Source organism: Sardina pilchardus, chromosome 16, assembly GCF_963854185.1.
Source record: "Sardina pilchardus chromosome 16, fSarPil1.1, whole genome shotgun sequence".
Classification (NCBI taxonomy): Eukaryota; Metazoa; Chordata; class Actinopteri; order Clupeiformes; family Clupeidae; genus Sardina; species Sardina pilchardus.
In genome coordinates, this window is record NC_085009.1 from 30,561,439 (window position 1) to 30,578,979 (window position 17,541).

The 17,541-nt window shown below is 43.0% G+C and overlaps 1 protein-coding gene across 1 annotated transcript in view; it reads left to right on the forward strand.

The window, feature by feature from the left end:
* The first annotated feature begins 11,894 nt into the window (after window positions 1-11,894).
* The window catches only part of LOC134059977 (protein NLRC5-like), a 118,272-nt gene continuing 112,625 nt past the window's right edge, over window positions 11,895-17,541 (forward strand). Inside the window, exons 1-4 of the mRNA XM_062516543.1 lie at window positions 11,895-11,966; window positions 12,916-13,111; window positions 13,669-15,466; window positions 15,878-16,051. Coding sequence (XP_062372527.1) covers window positions 11,898-11,966; window positions 12,916-13,111; window positions 13,669-15,466; window positions 15,878-16,051 — 2,237 coding nt within the window. The 5' untranslated portion in view covers window positions 11,895-11,897. The remainder of the gene's footprint in view (window positions 11,967-12,915; window positions 13,112-13,668; window positions 15,467-15,877; window positions 16,052-17,541) is intronic.

Below are 17,541 nucleotides of genomic sequence, written 5' to 3' on the forward strand. Positions count from 1 at the left end.
GTATATCAACAGCATTATAAGAGCAGTATGGGTATGTCTATGTGCGATATGACCACACAAACAGCTGACTATTGAGTATAGAGTAAGGATTAACAGTGTTAAATAGCATCATACGAGCAGTGTGTGTGTGTGTGTGGGGGGGGGGGGGGGGAGGGGTACAGTAGATCATAGTTTTATATCACATATTGTGAGTATCACAAGTGTGATCACTAATTAGCTGGCTGAACAGTTTTGCTAATTAGGATCAGCTGGTTTACAAAATGGTTGGCAGGACTACTTTCTGATCCCAGGATGTCCACCTCACCTCTGCAGTAGTAGTGTTGCTCTCTGCACTGGCTCTTCTAGTCCTTCTCATTATCCAGTTTAGTATGTAGACCATCAGATTGTAGGCCTGTCATTTTGGTTTTATTGTAGAATATGCAATATTAAGTTTGCGTACAATTTGTTCTGTATCAACAGCTACTTAAACAACATTATTTAGCAAATATGAAATGATCTAAATGTACTTTGTAATGTCATTGTAATGCATGTACTGAAACTAAAAAAAGCAATGCATTTGAAGTGGGATATATTACCAAGATATGCATATAAAAATACATTTATCTCTAAACTCTATAACGTTGAAAGAGTTGTATGTAAGAAAGATAATGTGAGAACAGCAGCAGAGCAGTATGAATATGAGTACATATTCTGATTGTTTTCATTGAAGCTCGTCATGATCATCAGATTCATCTGGGTGCTCTGACAAATGGCTGAAACATGGAAAAACAAGTCAACACAATGCAAAATTGAGAAATGTTCTGATGTAATTTGTGTTATTAGGGCCCGAGCACCGAGGTGCGGCCACTGAAAGTGGCTGCACCGTAGGTGCAAGGCCCTATTGTTTTTGCTCAGATTATTATTATAGTTTTTCCGTCTTACCGAATTCCTTTTTTCACCAACTTGGCATGCTCTAAAACTCTTGAAATTTGGCAGCTGCGTGTGGAATTGGTAACGCTACTCAGAACCAGAGCTCTGGCCTAGGGTGTGGCTCAGGAGCAGTATAGCGCCACCTAGCGTGTTGTCTGTTGTGGTTGACACATACATACATGAAAATGAACTAAATTTGGTAGACATGTGTGTTTCATTAATCTGAACAACTTTTACATTTAAACGATATAGTGAATCTTAGAAGAATTTGAGATATGATTATGATTATGATTTTTGCACGTCATGTATTTTGAAACACTTCTCCTAGACGGTTTATCGAAATCATGTCATTTAAGCACTAAAATGATCTTGAGGGGTTGCCCAAGAGGAATTGCGACCAGATTTTTGAATTTCAAAAGTATATCGAAATGGCGAAGGTTTGAACCTAGGTGTCTTATAAAAGGAACAAAAAGTTGGTGTTATAGGCAGAAAACAGTGAATAATTTGGATGAAATTTAATGGAGTATTAGTTAGTGTGTTTGCAGTGACAGTCATATACAAAGTTTTGAATTTGGTGTTGTTTGTGATTTTTAAAAGTGCATTAATGATTGTGGTGGACACAGTTTTAGCTAAAATATTTTGAAGCGAGTTGATGAATAATAATAATCATATTAACCTATGCTGCAATTTTGACTTTAACCACATTAACAGAAAGTGAGTTATTTAGGTTTTCTTATGAGGATGGCTCTGTGTTACGATCTTTCCTCATCCGCGCCTTCATGTTGGTCCTGTTACACACACAGAACCACATTTAACCGCACACACATTACACACGCGCAAGCTTTCCAGAGAGTTACGCACACACACAGCCTCCCCCTTGACCCCTCTGCCTCCCTCCCTCTCTCTCTTTCTATCTCTCTCTCTATCTTAGCCCCATGCCCCCCCCCCCCCTCCCCTCATTTGCATTCCGACCCCCCACACACTCTCTCACCCATCCCCCATGCCTCTCTGGTGGTGGTAAGAAGGTCAACAGATGATAACCCAACTTGAGGATGAGAGAAGGCACCACAATCCTGCAACTTATTTGCCGTGTGTGTGTGACAACACCTTGGTTAATAGATCTTAAACTTTCCTTAATATTAGACAATGATTAAAGAAGGCTTAAGAACGCTCTGTGGGGTTGTCTGTTGTGGTTGACACATACAAATTTGATGGGCTTGTGTGTTATTGCTATCTCTAGTCAGAGACAGAGCTCTGGCCTAGGGTGTGGCTAAGGGACTCTATAGCGCCACCTAGCGCATTGCCTGTTGTGGTTGACACATACATTTACGAAAATTAACCAGATTTGATGGGCTTGTGTGTTATCCCTATTGCTAGTCAGAGACAAACTCTGGCCAAAGGTGTGGCTTAGGGACTCTATAGCGCCACCTAGAGCATTGTTTGTTGTGGTTGACACAAACATTCACAAAAATGAACCAAATTTGGTGGGCTTGTGTGTTATTGCTGCCTCTACATAAAAACAGAGCTCTGGCCTCGGGTGTGGCTTAGGGACTCTATAGCGCCACCTAGCACATTGCCTGTTGTGGTTGACACGTACATTCACGAAAATTAACCAAATTTGATGGGCTTGTGTGTTATTCCTATTGCTAGTCAGAGACAGAGCTCTGGCCAAAGGTCTGACTTAGGGACTCTATATCGCCACCTAGAGCATTGTTTGTTGTGGTTGACACAAACATTCACAAAAATGAACCACATTTGGTGGGCTTGAGTGTTATTGCTGCCGCTAGATAAAGACAGAGCTCTGGCCTCGGGTGTGGCTTAGGGACTCCATAGCGCCACCTAGCGCATTGTCTGTTGTGGTTGACACGTACATTCACGAAAATGAACCAAATTTGGTGGGCATATGTTTTGCTATAGCTATTCAGAGACAGAGCTCTGGCCGAGGGTGTGGCTTAGGGACTCTATAACGCCACCTAGTGTGTTACCTGTTGTGGTTGACATATACATTCACGAAAATGAATCAAATTTGGTGAGCTTGTGTGTTATCACTGTCGCAAGTCAGAAACAGAGCTCTGGCTTAGGGTGTGGCTTAGGGACTCTATAGCGCCACCTAGCGCTTTGTCTGTTGTGGTTGATACATTCACGAAAATGAACCACATTTGGTGGGCATGTGTGTTATTGCTACCGCTAGTCAGGGATAGAGCTCTGGCTTAGGGTGTGGCTTAGGGACTCTATAGCGCCACCTAGCACATTGTCTATTATGGTTGACACATTCACGAAAATGAACCACATTTGGTGGGCATGTGTGCTATTGCTACTGCTTGTCAGGGATAGAGCTCTGGCCTAGGGTGAGGCTTAGGGACTCTATAGCGCCACCTAGCACATTGTCTATTATTGTTGACACATACATACACGACAATTAGGTACGCTTGTGTGTTATTGCTGCCACTAGTCAGAGACAGAGCTCTGGCCTTGGGTGTGGCTTTGGGACTCTATAGCGCCACCTAGCTTGTTTTCTGTTGTGATTGACACATACATTGATGAAAATTAACCAAATTTGGTGGGCATGTGTGTTGCTCATGCACATGCCCACCAACAAGTACGTGTTGCTTTGTTAGATTCCGCAAATGTCACGGGTCCGCACCACAGGTGCTCGGGCCCGCCATCGCCGCTTGCGGCTATATTTAGGGCCCGAGCACCGAGGTGCGGCCACTGAAAGTGGCTGCACCGTAGGTGCAAGGCCCTATTGTTTCTGCTCAGATTATTATTAGGGCCCGAGCACCGAGGTGCGGCCACTGAAAGTGGCTGCACCGTAGGTGCAAGGCCCTATTGTTTTTGCTCAGATTATTCTTATTAGGGCCCGAGCACCGAGGTGCGGCCGCTGTAGCAGCGGCTGCACCGTAGGTGCAAGGCCCTATTGTTTCCGCTCAGATTATTAGGGCCCGAGCACCGAGGTGCGGCCACTGAAAGTGGCTGCACCGTAGGTGCAAGGCCCTATTGTTTTTGCTCAGATTATTCTTCTTATTATTATTATAGTATAATTATCTTACCAGTAAAATTTTTCACCAACTTGGCATGCTCTAAAACTCTTGCAATTTAGCTGGCATATGTAGAATTGCATTTGATACTCAGACACAGAGCTGTGGCCTAGGGTGTGGCTCAGGGACTCTATAGCGCCACCTAGCGCGCCGTCTACTGTGGTTGACACATACATTCACGGAAATGAACCAAATTTGGTGGACATGTGTGTTGTATTATTCTGAACAAGTTTTACATTCAAACTATATAGTGAATCTTAGAAGAATTTGAGTTATGATTATGATTATGATTTTTGCACATCACGTATTTTGAAATACTTCTCCTAGACGGTTTATCGAAATCATGTCATATAAGCACTAAAATGATCTTGAGGGGTTGCCCGAGAGGAATTGCGACCAGATTTTTGAATTTTTGAAGTATATTGAAATGGCGAAGGTTTGAATTATGGCGTTTTATTAAGAAACAGGAAGTTGGTGTTATAGGCAGAAAAAAGGTTAGGAATTGTATGTAATTTGGCAGCTACATGTGGAATTGCTTCTGCTAGTCAGAGACAGGGCTCTGGCCTAAGGTGTGGCTTTGGGACTCTATAGCGCCACCTAGCAGCACGTTATCTGTTGTGGTTGACACAAACATTCACGAAAATGAACCAAATTTGGTGGACTTGTGTGTTATTGCTGTGGCTAGTCAGAGACAGAGCTTTGGCCTAGGGTGTGGCATAGGGACTCTATAGCGCCACCTAGCAGCACGTAATCTGTTGTGGTTGACACAAACATTCACGAAAATGAACCAAATTTGGTGGGCATGTGTGTTATTGCTATTGCTAGTCAGAGACAGAGCTCTAGCCAAGGGTGTGGCTTAGGGAATCTATAGCGCCACCTAGCAGCACGTTATCTGTTGTGGTTGACACAAACATTCACGAAAATGAACCAAATTTGGTGGGCTTGTGTGTTATTGCTATTGCTAGTCAGAGACAGAGCTCTAGCCAAGGGTGTGGCTTAGGGACTCTATAACGCCACCTAGCATATAGGCTGTTGTAGTTGTCACATACATTCACGAAAATTAATCAAATGTGGTGGGCTTGTGTGTTATTGCTACCACTAGTCAGAGACAGAGCTCTGGCCTAGAGTGTGGCTTAGGACTCTAGAGCGCCACCTAGCGCATTGTCTGTTGTGGTTGACACATACATTCACGAAAATGAACCAAATTTGGTGGGCATGTGTGTTATTGCTATAGCTATTCAGAGACAGCGCTCTGGCCAAGGTTGTCTTAGGGACTGTATAGCTCCACCTAGTGCATTGTCTGTTGTGGTTGACACACGCATTCACGAAAATGAACCAAATTTGGTGGGCTTGTGCGTTATTGCTATCGATAGTCAGAGATAGAGCTCTGGCCTAGGGTGTGGCTTAGGGACTCTATAGCGCTACCTAGCATGTTGTCTGTTGTGGCTGACACATACATTCAGGAAACTTGACCGAATTTGGTGGGCTTCTGTGTTGCTCATGCACATGCCCACCAACACGCACCGGTTGCTTTGTTAGATTTCGAAATCTCACAGGTCTCCGCACCGCAGGTGCTCGGGCCCGCCATCGCCGCTTGCGGCTATATTTATTATTATTATTATAGTTTTTCCGTCTTACCGAATTGCTTTTTTCACCAACTTAGCATGCTCTAAAACTCTTGTAATTTAGCAGGCATATGTAGAATTCCATGTCTTACTCAGAGACAGAGCTTTGGCCTAGGGCGTGGCTCAGGGACTCTATAGCGCCACCTATCACGCTGTCTGTTGTGGTTGACACATGCATTCACGAAAATGGCCCAGATTTGGTGGGCATGTGTGTTGCATTAATCTGAACAATTTTTACATTTACACTCTATAGTAAATATTCGAAGAATTTGAGTTATGGTTATGATTATGAATTTTGCACATCATGTATTTTGAAACACTTCTCCTAGACGGTTTATCGAAATCATGTCCTTTCAGCAGTAAAATGATCTTGAGGGGTTGCCCGAGAGGAATTGCGACCAGATTTTTGAATTTCAAAAGTATATTGAAATGGCGAAGGTTTGAATCTAGGTGTCTTATAAAAGAAACAAAAAGTTGGTGTTATAGGCAGAAAACAGTGACTAATTTGGATGAAATTTGATGGATTATTAGTTAGTGTGTTTGTAGTGACAGTCATATACAAAGTTTTGAATTTGGTGTTGTTTGTGATTTTTAAAAGCGCATTATTGATTGTGGTGGATACAGTTTTAGCTAAAATATTTTGAAGCGAGTTGATGAATGATTATAATCATATCAAGCTATGCTGCAATTTTGATTTTAACCATGTTAACAGAAAGTGAGTTATTTTTAATTTCATATTTGCCCAATCACACAGCCCCTCCTCTCTGTCCTTCTCTGCCTCTCTCTCTGTTGCAACTAACAGACACACGCACGCACTCTGTCACCCCCCTTCTCGGGTCCTCCCTAACTAACACACACACATTGACACACGCGCGGCTTTCTAGAGACACAGAGACAGAGACCGAGACAGACACAGACACAGACACAGACACAGACACAGACACAGACACAGACACACGCCCGCACGCCCGCACGCACGCACGCACGCACGCACGCACGCACGCACACACACACACACACACACACACACACACACACACACACACACACACACACACACACACACACACACACACACACACACACACACACACACACCCTTTGGGCAACCGTGGCCTACTGGTTAGGGCTTGGGGCTTGTAGCTGGAGGATTGCCGGTTCGATCCCTGAGCAGTCCACAGTTGAAGTGCCCTTGAGCAAGGCACCTAACCCCTGACTGCTCCCTGAGCGCCGCTGGTTGGGCAGGCAGCTCACTACTCTGAGTATAGTATATTAAAAAGTATACAAAAGTATATTGAAATGGCGAAGGTTTGAATCTAGGTGTCTTGTAAAAGAAACAGAAAGTTGGTGTTATAGGTAGAAAACAGTGACTAATTTGGATGAAATTTGATGGAGTATTAGTTAGTGTGTTTGTAGTGACAGTCATATGCAAAGTTTTGAATTTGGTGTTGTTTGTGTTTTTTAAAAGTGCATTAATGATTGTGGTGGACACAGTTTTAGCTAAAATATTTTGAAGCGAGTTGACGAATAATTATAATCATATCAACCTATGCTGCAATTTTGAAATTTTGACTTTAGCCATGTTCACAGTAAGTGAGTATTTAGGTTTATTTGTGTTTGCATATGTCTTATACTCCATCCATTTAGCTGAGCAGGAGTAGGTGCTCTCTCTCTCAGCTGCATGTCTCTCTCGTCCCCTGCTACTTCTCTACACAGACTCACAGACACTCTCTCACCCCTCCCCCGTCATTCTCTCTCTCTCTCACGCACGCACGCACACACACACACACAGACGCACACACACACACACACACACACACACACACACACACACACACACACACACACACACACACACACACACACACACACACACACACACACACACACACACACACACACACACACACACACACACACACACACACACACACCCTCCCTCCCTCTTTCCTCCCTCCCTCCTTCACTCTGGGCAGCCGTGGCCTACTGGTTAGGGCTTGGGGCTTGTAACTGGAAGGTTGCCGGTACAATCCCCAACCAGTCCACCACTAAAGTGCCCTTGAGCAAGGCACCTAACCCCTCACTGCTCCCCCAGCACCGCTGGTTGGGCAGGCAGCTCACTGCTCTGGGTCAGTGTGTGATTCACCTCACTGTGTGTTCACTGTGTGCTGTGTGTGTTCACTAATTTGGTTAAATTGGGTTACATGCAGAGAAATAAATTTCCCTCACGGGATCAAAAAAGTGTATATTCTATTCTATTGATCCATTTGTCTCTACCCCCTCTGTCTGTGTCTGTCTAGTGTTATTGCTATCGATAGTCAGAGATAGAGCTCTGGCCTAGGGTGTGGCTTAGGGACTCTATAGCGCTACCTAGCATATTGTCTGTTGTGGCTGACACATACATTCAGGAAAATTGACCAAATTTGGTGGGCATGTGTGTTGCTCATGCACATGCCCACCAACACGCACATGTTGCTTTGTTAGATTCCAAAATCTCACAGGTCTCCGCACCGCTGGTGCTCGGGCCCGCCATCGCCGCTTGCGGCTATATTTAGGGCCCGAGCACCGAGGTGCGGCCACTGAAAGTGGCTGCACCGTAGGTGCAAGGCCCTATTGTTTTTGCTCAGATTATTATTATTATTATTATTATTAGGGCCCGAGCACCGAGGTGCGGCCACTGAAAGTGGCTGCACCGTAGGTGCAAGGCCCTATTGTTTTTGCTCAGATTATTATTCTTATTATAGTATTTTCCTCTTACCGGAATGTTTTGCCCTTTTTCACCAACGTGGCATGCTCTAAAACTCTTGAAATTTGGCAGCTACCTGTAGAATTGATGCCTCTACTGAGAGACAGACCTCTGGCCTAGGGTGTGGCTCAGGGACTCTATAACGCCACCTACCGCGCTGTCTGTTGTGGTTGACACATACATTCACGAAAATGAACCAAATTTGGTGGGCATATGTGTTGTATTAATCTGAACAACTTTTACATTTAAACGATATAGTAAATCTCAAAATAATTTGAGTTATGATTATGATTATGATTTTTGCACATCACGTATTTTGAAACACTTCTCCTAGACGGTTTATCGAAATCATGTCATATAAGCACTAAAATGATCTTGAGGGGTTGCCCGAGAGGAATTGCGACCAGATTTTTGAATTTCAAAAGTATATCGAAATGGCGAAGGTTTGAATTATGGCGTTTTATTAAGAAACAGGAAGTTGGTGTTATTGGCAGAAAAAAGGGTTTGAATTGGATGTAATTTGGCAGCTATATGTGGAATTGCTTCTGCTAGTCAGAGACAGAGCTCTGGCCTAAGGTGTGGCTTTGGGACTCTATAGCGCCACCTAGCAGCACGTTATCTGTTGTGGTTGACACAAACATTCACGAAAATGAACCAAATTTGGTGGACATGTGTGTTATTGCTATTGCTAGTCAGAGACAGAGCTCTAGCCAAGGGTGTGGCTTAAGGACTCTATAGCGCCACCTAGCAGCACGTTATCTGTTGTGGTTGACACAAACATTCACGAAAATGAACCAAATTTGGTGGGCATGTGTGTTATTGCTATTGCTAGTCAGAGACAGAGCTCTAGCCAAGGGTGTGGCTTAGGGACTCTATAGCGCCACCTAGCAGTACGTTATCTGTTGTGGTTGACACAAACATTCACTAAAATGAACCAAATTTGATGGGCTTGTGTGTTATTCCTATTGCAAGTCAGAGACAAACTCTGGCCAAAGGTGTGGCTTAGGGACTCTATAGCGCCACCTAGAGCATTGTTTGTTGTGGTTGATACAAACATTCACAAAAATTAACCAAATTTGGTGGGCTTGTGTGTTATTGCTGCCGCTAGATAAAGACAGAGCTCTGGCCTCAGGTGTGGCTTAGGCACTCTATAGCGCCACCTAGCGTATTGTCTGTTGTGGTTGACACTTACATTCACAAAAATGAACCAAATTTGGTGGGCATGTGTTTTGCTATAGGTATTCAGAGACAGAGCTCTGGCTGAGGGTGTGGCTTAGGGACTCAATAGCGCCACCTAGTGTGTTAGCTGTTTTGGTTGACATATACATTCACGAAAATGAATCAAATTTGGTGAGCTTGTGTGTTATTACTGCCGCAAGTCAGAAACAGACCTCTGGCCTAGGGTGTGGCTTAGGGACTCTATAGCGCCACCTAGCCCATTGTCTGTTGTGGTTGATACATTCACGAAAATGAACCACATTTGGTGGGCATGTGTGCTATTGCTACTGCTTGTCAGGGATAGAGCTCTGGCCTAGGGTGAGGCTTAGGGACTCTATAGCGCCACCTAGCACATTGTCTATTATTGATGACACATACATACACGACAATTAGGTACGCTTGTGTGTTAATGCTGCCACTAATCAGAGACAGAGCTTTGGCCTTGGGTGTGGCTTTGGGACTCTATAGCGCCACCTAGCTTGTTGTCTGTTGTGGTTGACACATACATTGATGAAAATTAACCAAATTTGGTGGGCATGTGTGTTGCTCATGCACATGCCCACCAACAAGTACGTGTTGCTTTGTTAGATTCCGCAAATGTCACGTGTCCGTACCGCAGGTGCTCGGGCCCGCCATCGCCGCTTGCGGCTATATTTTGTATTGTAGCTTGTCATGATGAGATTCATTTGACTGATATGCAGAGTGGCTAAAACATGGAAAAACAAGTCAATACAAAACAGGACGGCAGTCTAAAGGGGCAAAGGTAGGCTACTTAGCACATTATATGAATTATGTTTCTTAAAGAAGTTGCATTTAAGTTTTTTGCTAAACTTCTGTCTAATATTCTAAAGGTGTTAAAGCCACTTTTAGACAGAAAACATAGAGACTTCTAACTGTCAATTTGTTGTGCTTCAAGGGCAGTTAGTGCATGCATTTGTTCATGGATTTGGAAATAATAGCATTTTGAAATAATAGCTATTGTTTATTTGTGCAACAACATGCACATAAACATGATCACTTTGCACATTTGTGTGATGGAGGATAAAGGAAACAGTATCAAGAATATCCCTACAATGTGTATAGCAACTCATTGTTGTGTTTACCCCACAGCTCATTCCATCATGAGAGGCCTCCATCACCTGTGCCCACTTGTGTGTCCATGAACAGTGACCGGTCAGAGGATCGCTTCATACACTTCAAATCTGATGAGGGCACAGATGGATCAAGGCAAGTCCATAAAGCATTCAAACAATGAGCTCTTTGTGGTTGATAATGGAGTGGTTGATCATGTTCACAGCTTACAGTATAATGGAAACAAAGTTATCAATATAATATCTGTGCCATTTTCTGGTTAAATGTATATAGTTTATTCTACATAGATGTAGGTATTGTACTACACAGAGTATCCCAGCTTTATATGGGTCACAACGTATTTTTGTCACATATTTTATTTTTATGGCACAGCTCATTCCATCATGAGAGGCCTCCATCACCTGTGACCACTTGTATGTCCATGAAGAGTGACCGGTCAGAGGATCGCTTCATACACTTCAAACATGATGATGTCACAGATGGATCAAGGCAAGTCCTTAAAACAGAGAACTAGGTGATATGCAATCAGATGCTTTATTTCCCCTGGGAAAGACTCAGTTACTGGATGGGATCTCCATCATTCATCACTCCTTGTGCTTCTATTTAGATGAGGGGTCAGGAACCTTTTAGGCCATAATTACCAAATATGTCAGGAACAATACATATGTGTTTTCTCTTTTCCCTTAAGAGCCATACAGTAGTTTATTTGATGTGTTTGCTATACTCAGGAGACTTCCACTGATAATATGGCTGACACCAAAAGTTATGCAGCAATTATGGCAAAAAAAATTAGGTTTGGGAGAAATCTGGGCAGTTTGTTCTATCTGATGACACAGTTATATACTGCGTTTTCTATTTTGACTGGGAGGCGTTGTACAAATATGATGGACATAAGACAGGTTCATCAAACCTGATTGGGCATTCATGCCGTGGGTCAGTTCCACAGCCTAACAAGTCTGTCACACAAACACCCTCAAATCAGCCCTTAGTATCAGCATTTCTGAAATATAAGGTGCCAGGTGCAGAATTCATTATCTGTTGACATAGTGCAGCCAAACAGCTAACCTAAATCAAACAGGATGGTCTACAATATGTAGGATGCAGATGTTATGCATATTATGATATTAATTCCAACTTCCTTTCAGTAGAGAGATTTCTGGTTCAGTTCATCAAAATCTTTAGTTTAGGTATTGGACAGATGTCAGTGTTCTAAACATGCTTGCATGCACAACTAATGGAAGTCTATTTGTGTTTTTACTCAGTGGTCAAATGGAAGAATCCAAATCAGATACTTTCAGTGACCAGTATACCAAGAAGAAACTCCAGCACATATTCCAGGTTTGGATGCAGCTACAGTATGTCATGCTGCATTGATATACACTTTTAAAATTTTATTACATGGCTCCTCACATTACTGCAGAAAGTTACATTCACATGAATGGGCCTTCCCAACGTACAGAGGTCTGTTAAATCTATTTATTATACGGCTCTCTAGAATGTTGAGGGAGCTCCCATTCACTTTGAATGGGCCTCTCAACGTTCTACCGGTCCGTTACATTTGCATAATGACCGCTGCCAATGGCAACGGGTTCACTCTGCTAGTTGTAGCGGAAGCCACGAAACGGTAGCCAAGTCATTGCTAAAGACACACTGAGATAAGTTTATTTTCTCGTTTTGGCAAGTAGCCGTATAATAAGCGCGATAATGTATAGAACGCCGAGCTGAAACTAGCTGAGTTTCACTTTCAATGAAATCCCATTGCAACCAGCGAACATGTAAATTAAAAGCACAAAACCCGTTGCCATTGACAGCGGCCATTTTGTAAGGGATAATGTATAGAACGCCGGTCATTATCTGAAAATAATTCCCTTCAGGACGAAGCAAAACCCCTCCGCTGCGCGTCGGGGTTCAGTTCATCCTGTCGGGAATTATTTTCCGATAATGACCGGCGTTCTATACATTATCCCTTACAAAATGGCCGCTGTCAATGGCAACGGGTTTTGTGCTTTTAATTTACATGTTCGCTGGTTGCAATGGGATTTCATTGAAAGTGAAACTCAGCTAGTAAGTACGTTGCCAGGCAACACCTACAACTGTCAAGTGTGGCGAACTACTGTATTTACTCCGCTGCGTGCTGGGGTTCTGTTCATCCTGTCGGGACTAATTTTCCGATAATTACCGGCGGTAATACATTATCCCTTACACTGTACAGAACAACAACAATGTACTGTAGTATTCAAAACCTGGGCATTGTAATGCAAAGTTAAACCAGATATTTGTACACCAGGTGCTTGAGGAGAAGATCATCACCTTTGTGAAGAATGAGCTGAAGAGATTTGAGAAGATTGTGAGTCCAGATTACCAAGAACACTTTGAGGGTAAAGAGCAGGATGAGAGTGATGCCAGAGAAGGGGCTTTCAAGATGGCACTGCACTTCCTGAGGAACATGAAGCAGAACAATATTGCTGACAAACTCCAAGAGAGTAAGACATGTTCATTTAATTCTGTTACCTATGGTTTTGATCACTAAAATAAGAGAGCTACATTAGAGAAACAGAAAATAGCCATTTCTTGGGTGTCTTGAGTGTCTTGTATTTTATGTATTGTTGAGTAGGGCTGCTCGAATATGGTAAAATCATCATCACGATTATTTTGTTCAATTGAGATCACGATTTGTATTACACGTGATTACTCAGTGATTTCGGAAATATAATCCAAATTGAAAATGTACTTTATTAAAATGTTTAAATTGATTGTTAAATATAATCCAACAATCCAAAACATCTAAAGAGTTAATATAATAATCATTATATTTCGATTATGCTATTTTTATAATTGTTGGAAATCATAATCACGATTAGCTCTTAACAATAGCCCTATTGATAAGTAGATATTTTATTTCCATTTGTAATTAAACATCAATAAAGCACTAAAACGTGTAAAAGACACATTGGACGTATGGGGGCAATTGCTCTGTTGCTAGTTTGGAGTTTAACAGGGTTTTACATTTAACATTTTTTTGTTTTATGCTATTCTGTAGCTGAACTCTGTGTAGTGTGGCAGACTGAGCTGAAGAGAAATCTCAAGAACAAGTACAAGAGTGTGTTTGAAGGAATGCCCAAACAAGGCAACTCTGCTCTCCTAGAAAAGATCTACACTGAGGTCTACATCACAGAGGGAGGAAGTGGGAAAGTAAATGAGGAGCATGAAGTCAGGCAGATAGAGTCCATATCCAAGAGACCAGCTGGACAGGAGACACCAATCAAATGCAGAGACATCTTTAAGCCCTTACCTGGCCAAGACAAACCAATCAGAAGTGTCATCACGAAGGGAGTAGCTGGCATTGGCAAAACTGTCTCAGTTCAGAAGTACATCCTGGACTGGGCTGAGGGCACCGAAAACCAGGATATCCACTTCATATTTCCACTGCCTTTCAGGGAGCTCAATTGCATGAAAGACAAACAGCTCTCTTTGATGGATCTTCTTCAACACTTTTTCTCAGAAATTAAGCAGTTAACTTTTTCTAGCCAGTGGAAGTACAAAGTGTTGTTCATCTTTGATGGTCTGGACGAGTGTCGACTGCGATTAGACTTTCAGAAAAATGACATTTTGACTGACGTGACAAAGGTCACTTCATTAGATGTTCTGCTGACAAATCTCATCAAGGGTGATTTGCTTCGCTCTGCTCTCCTTTGGATCACCTCTCGACCGGCAGCAGCCAATCAAATCCCTCCCGAGTGTGTCGACCGGGTCACAGAAGTACAAGGTTTTAGCGACGCTCAGAAGGAGGAGTACTTCAGGAAGAGGATCAGTGATGAGAATCTTGCCAGCAAAGTTATCACTCACATAGAATCATCAAGAAGCCTCCACATTATGTGCCACATACCAGTGTTTTGCTGGATTGCAGCTACTGTTATTGAATCACTTCTCAAGACTAAAGGAAGTCAGCAAGTTCCAAAGACTTTGACAGAGATGTACACATATTTCCTTGTTTTTCAAACCAAGCAGAGGAGTCTGAAGTTTGAAGGAGTTTATGACACAGATCCCCAGTGGAACCAGGCTAGTCTCCTTGCTCTTGGAAAGTTGGCCTACGAGCAGCTGGAGAAGGGCAACCTGATCTTTTATGAAGATGACCTGAGAGAGAGTGGTATTGATGTCAGAGAGGCAGCAGTACACTGTGGAATCTGCACCCAGATCTTTCGAGAAGAGCCAGGCCTTCATCAGGAAAAATTGTACTGCTTTGTGCATCTGAGCATCCAGGAGTACCTTGCAGCTTTGTACGTGATCCTGATGTTAATAACTGAGGGGAAAGATCTCATGTCCCCACAGCAACCCCCCAGAACAGTGTTTCAACGTCTGAAATGGCAAACAAATGACGAACCCATGACCACCTTACAGAAGAGTGCTGTGGACAAAGCATTGGAACATGAAGATGGGCGCTTTGATCTGTTCCTCCGGTTTCTTCTTGGCCTCTCTCTGGAATCCAACCAGAGACTCTTGAGAGGCTTGATAAATAAAGTACAACATGAGAGCAAAGAAGAGATAGGCAGCTACATAAAAACAAAGATCAGGGAGATACCATCATCAGAAAGAGTTCTCAACCTCTTCCACTGTCTGAATGAAGTCAATGATCACTCCTTAGTGGAGGAGGTCCAGAGCTTCCTGAGTGCAGGGACACTTTCTGAAGCCAATCTTTCATCCACACAGTGGTCAGCTCTCGTGTTTGTGCTTCTGACGTCAGAAGAAAAGCTGGATGTGTTTGATTTGAAGAAGTACAGCAGGTCTGATGAATGTCTCCTAAGGCTGCAGCCAGTAGTGGAGGAATCCCAAAAAGCTCTGTAAGTAGGATAACAAAAGCTATGGACAGAAAATGTGTGTGAGGGGGGGTTAACATTTACATTGACAATAAGTAATATATATGTCAATAATAAAGAATTGTATGTAGGATTTTGGCCAAAACTGGTACTGCAATCACTTACAAAATACTGTAGAGCGGTGTACCCCCCCCCCCCCCCCCCCCTCCCCCTTTTTTTAAAAAATATACTGGCTGTACTGCTGTTGTCAGTGATATGAGCATGATTCTTTAATGTCTAGTGACATATCAGGGCCATTTTATGATTGATTGAAATACATGTCTTACATACGGTTCCTTTAAGTATGATTCAGAAGCACAACAACACTAATGGTCTTATGGTGTCACAGTCCTTTCTAGAGAGTCTGCTAACCGGTGGAATGTTTTCCCATTTAAGGCTCAACAGTTGTGGGCTCACTGAGAGGAGCTGTGCAGGTCTGGCATCTGTCCTCACCAAATCGTCTTCAAAACTGAAAAATCTGGACCTCAGTGCCAACAGTATTGGAGATATTGGGGTCCAAGAACTGTGCACTGGACTGGGTAACCCAAACTGTGCACTGGAGACACTCAGGTAAGACATTCTAGTTAGGGATGGCCCGATACCAATACTGGCATAGGGATTGGGTTGATATTGGGTCCATATACTCGTACTCGTACTTGTACTCGTAAAACTTCCCCGATACCACTTGATTACAGTTTTGTTTAACAAACAGTCACTACCTGTAGGCTTTCATGAAGCCTACTCACAATGCTTATTTCATGCATGTGGCATGCACTTAGTTGAGTGTAGCCTAGTTAGAGTTTCTTTTTCAGTAGATACATCTAATTTGCATAGTGTTCTGTTAGCACACATTTTGCCTTTTTTAGAATGAAAAATGTTACCCTTCCCTGTCTTTACGCGAGTCCAGATCGTCATCGTCGACATTTGTCGGATCATACAAGATCGAAGTCAGTGCTCAATTCACTTCTACTGTAGCCTATGTCATGAGCAACAGGCAGATGCAAGACATAGGGTGCCTCTCATTCATCTTTTATACATCCTCCCTTCCTTCCTCAGTCCTCGTCCTCAATGATCTACATAAAGAATGATGGGGCGGCAAAAATGGGATAGTCTATCCAGTGTTAGTTATAGATCAGTGGGAACGAGCATCGAGGTGAGAGGTTGAGACGCACCCATAGTGTGTGAGAAATCACTGCTTTATTCAATGGCCAATAGTTTAAACAATACATAAGTCTCCTCCACTAACCGCTTTGGCAGAAGCATCTTCTCTCTTTCCCTCTCGCGTTAGGTGGCACATAGTCTGGCTGCTCGCTCTGAGTTCTTAAAGGAGCCACTACAATTTTACAAAGGTCCACAGTAGAGTCCGTGGTATCACGCTTTGTTGTGCTATCAGATTTTATAATGCAAAATATTCTGTAACATTCCATAATAAGGGTCCTCAATGAATAGCAAACTAGTCATTAACTAACCCTTTGTTAATATGTGTTAATTGTTACTAAAATATCTATTTGGCAAAAGTTTTAAATCTATTTGGCAAGTTAAAAAAAACCATTAACTTGTGGCAAATAGATATTTTAGTAACAATTAAAGGTTGGGTACGGAATTCGCAAAACGGACGGCAGAATTTGAACATATACAACCTCAAGTCCCGCCCTCCATGCACGAGCGACAATTCAAATGCGCAGCGCGAGAGCGAGCCAGGCTAAATGAAATGCCAGCCTGGCGTCTACAGCACTATGAGCTCTAGTCTCCATACAATCACTCACATCAACTTCCCCAATTACATTATTTATTCACCTCCAAAGGGTTGTAGTACATGGTTCAGTAGCCATAGGTGTGTATATTTGAACAGAATCTGGTTTGTTGGCCCCAGCCGTGGCGCAACTGGCTGGGGCACCTGCACCGCACGCCGGCGACCCGGGTTCGATTCCCGCCCCGTGGTCCTTTCCGGATCCCACCCCAGCTCTCTCTCCCACTCGCTTCCTGTCATTCTCTCTACTGTCCTGTCCAATTAAAGGCATAAAAAGCCCAAAAAATAACCTTTAAAAAAAAAGAATCTG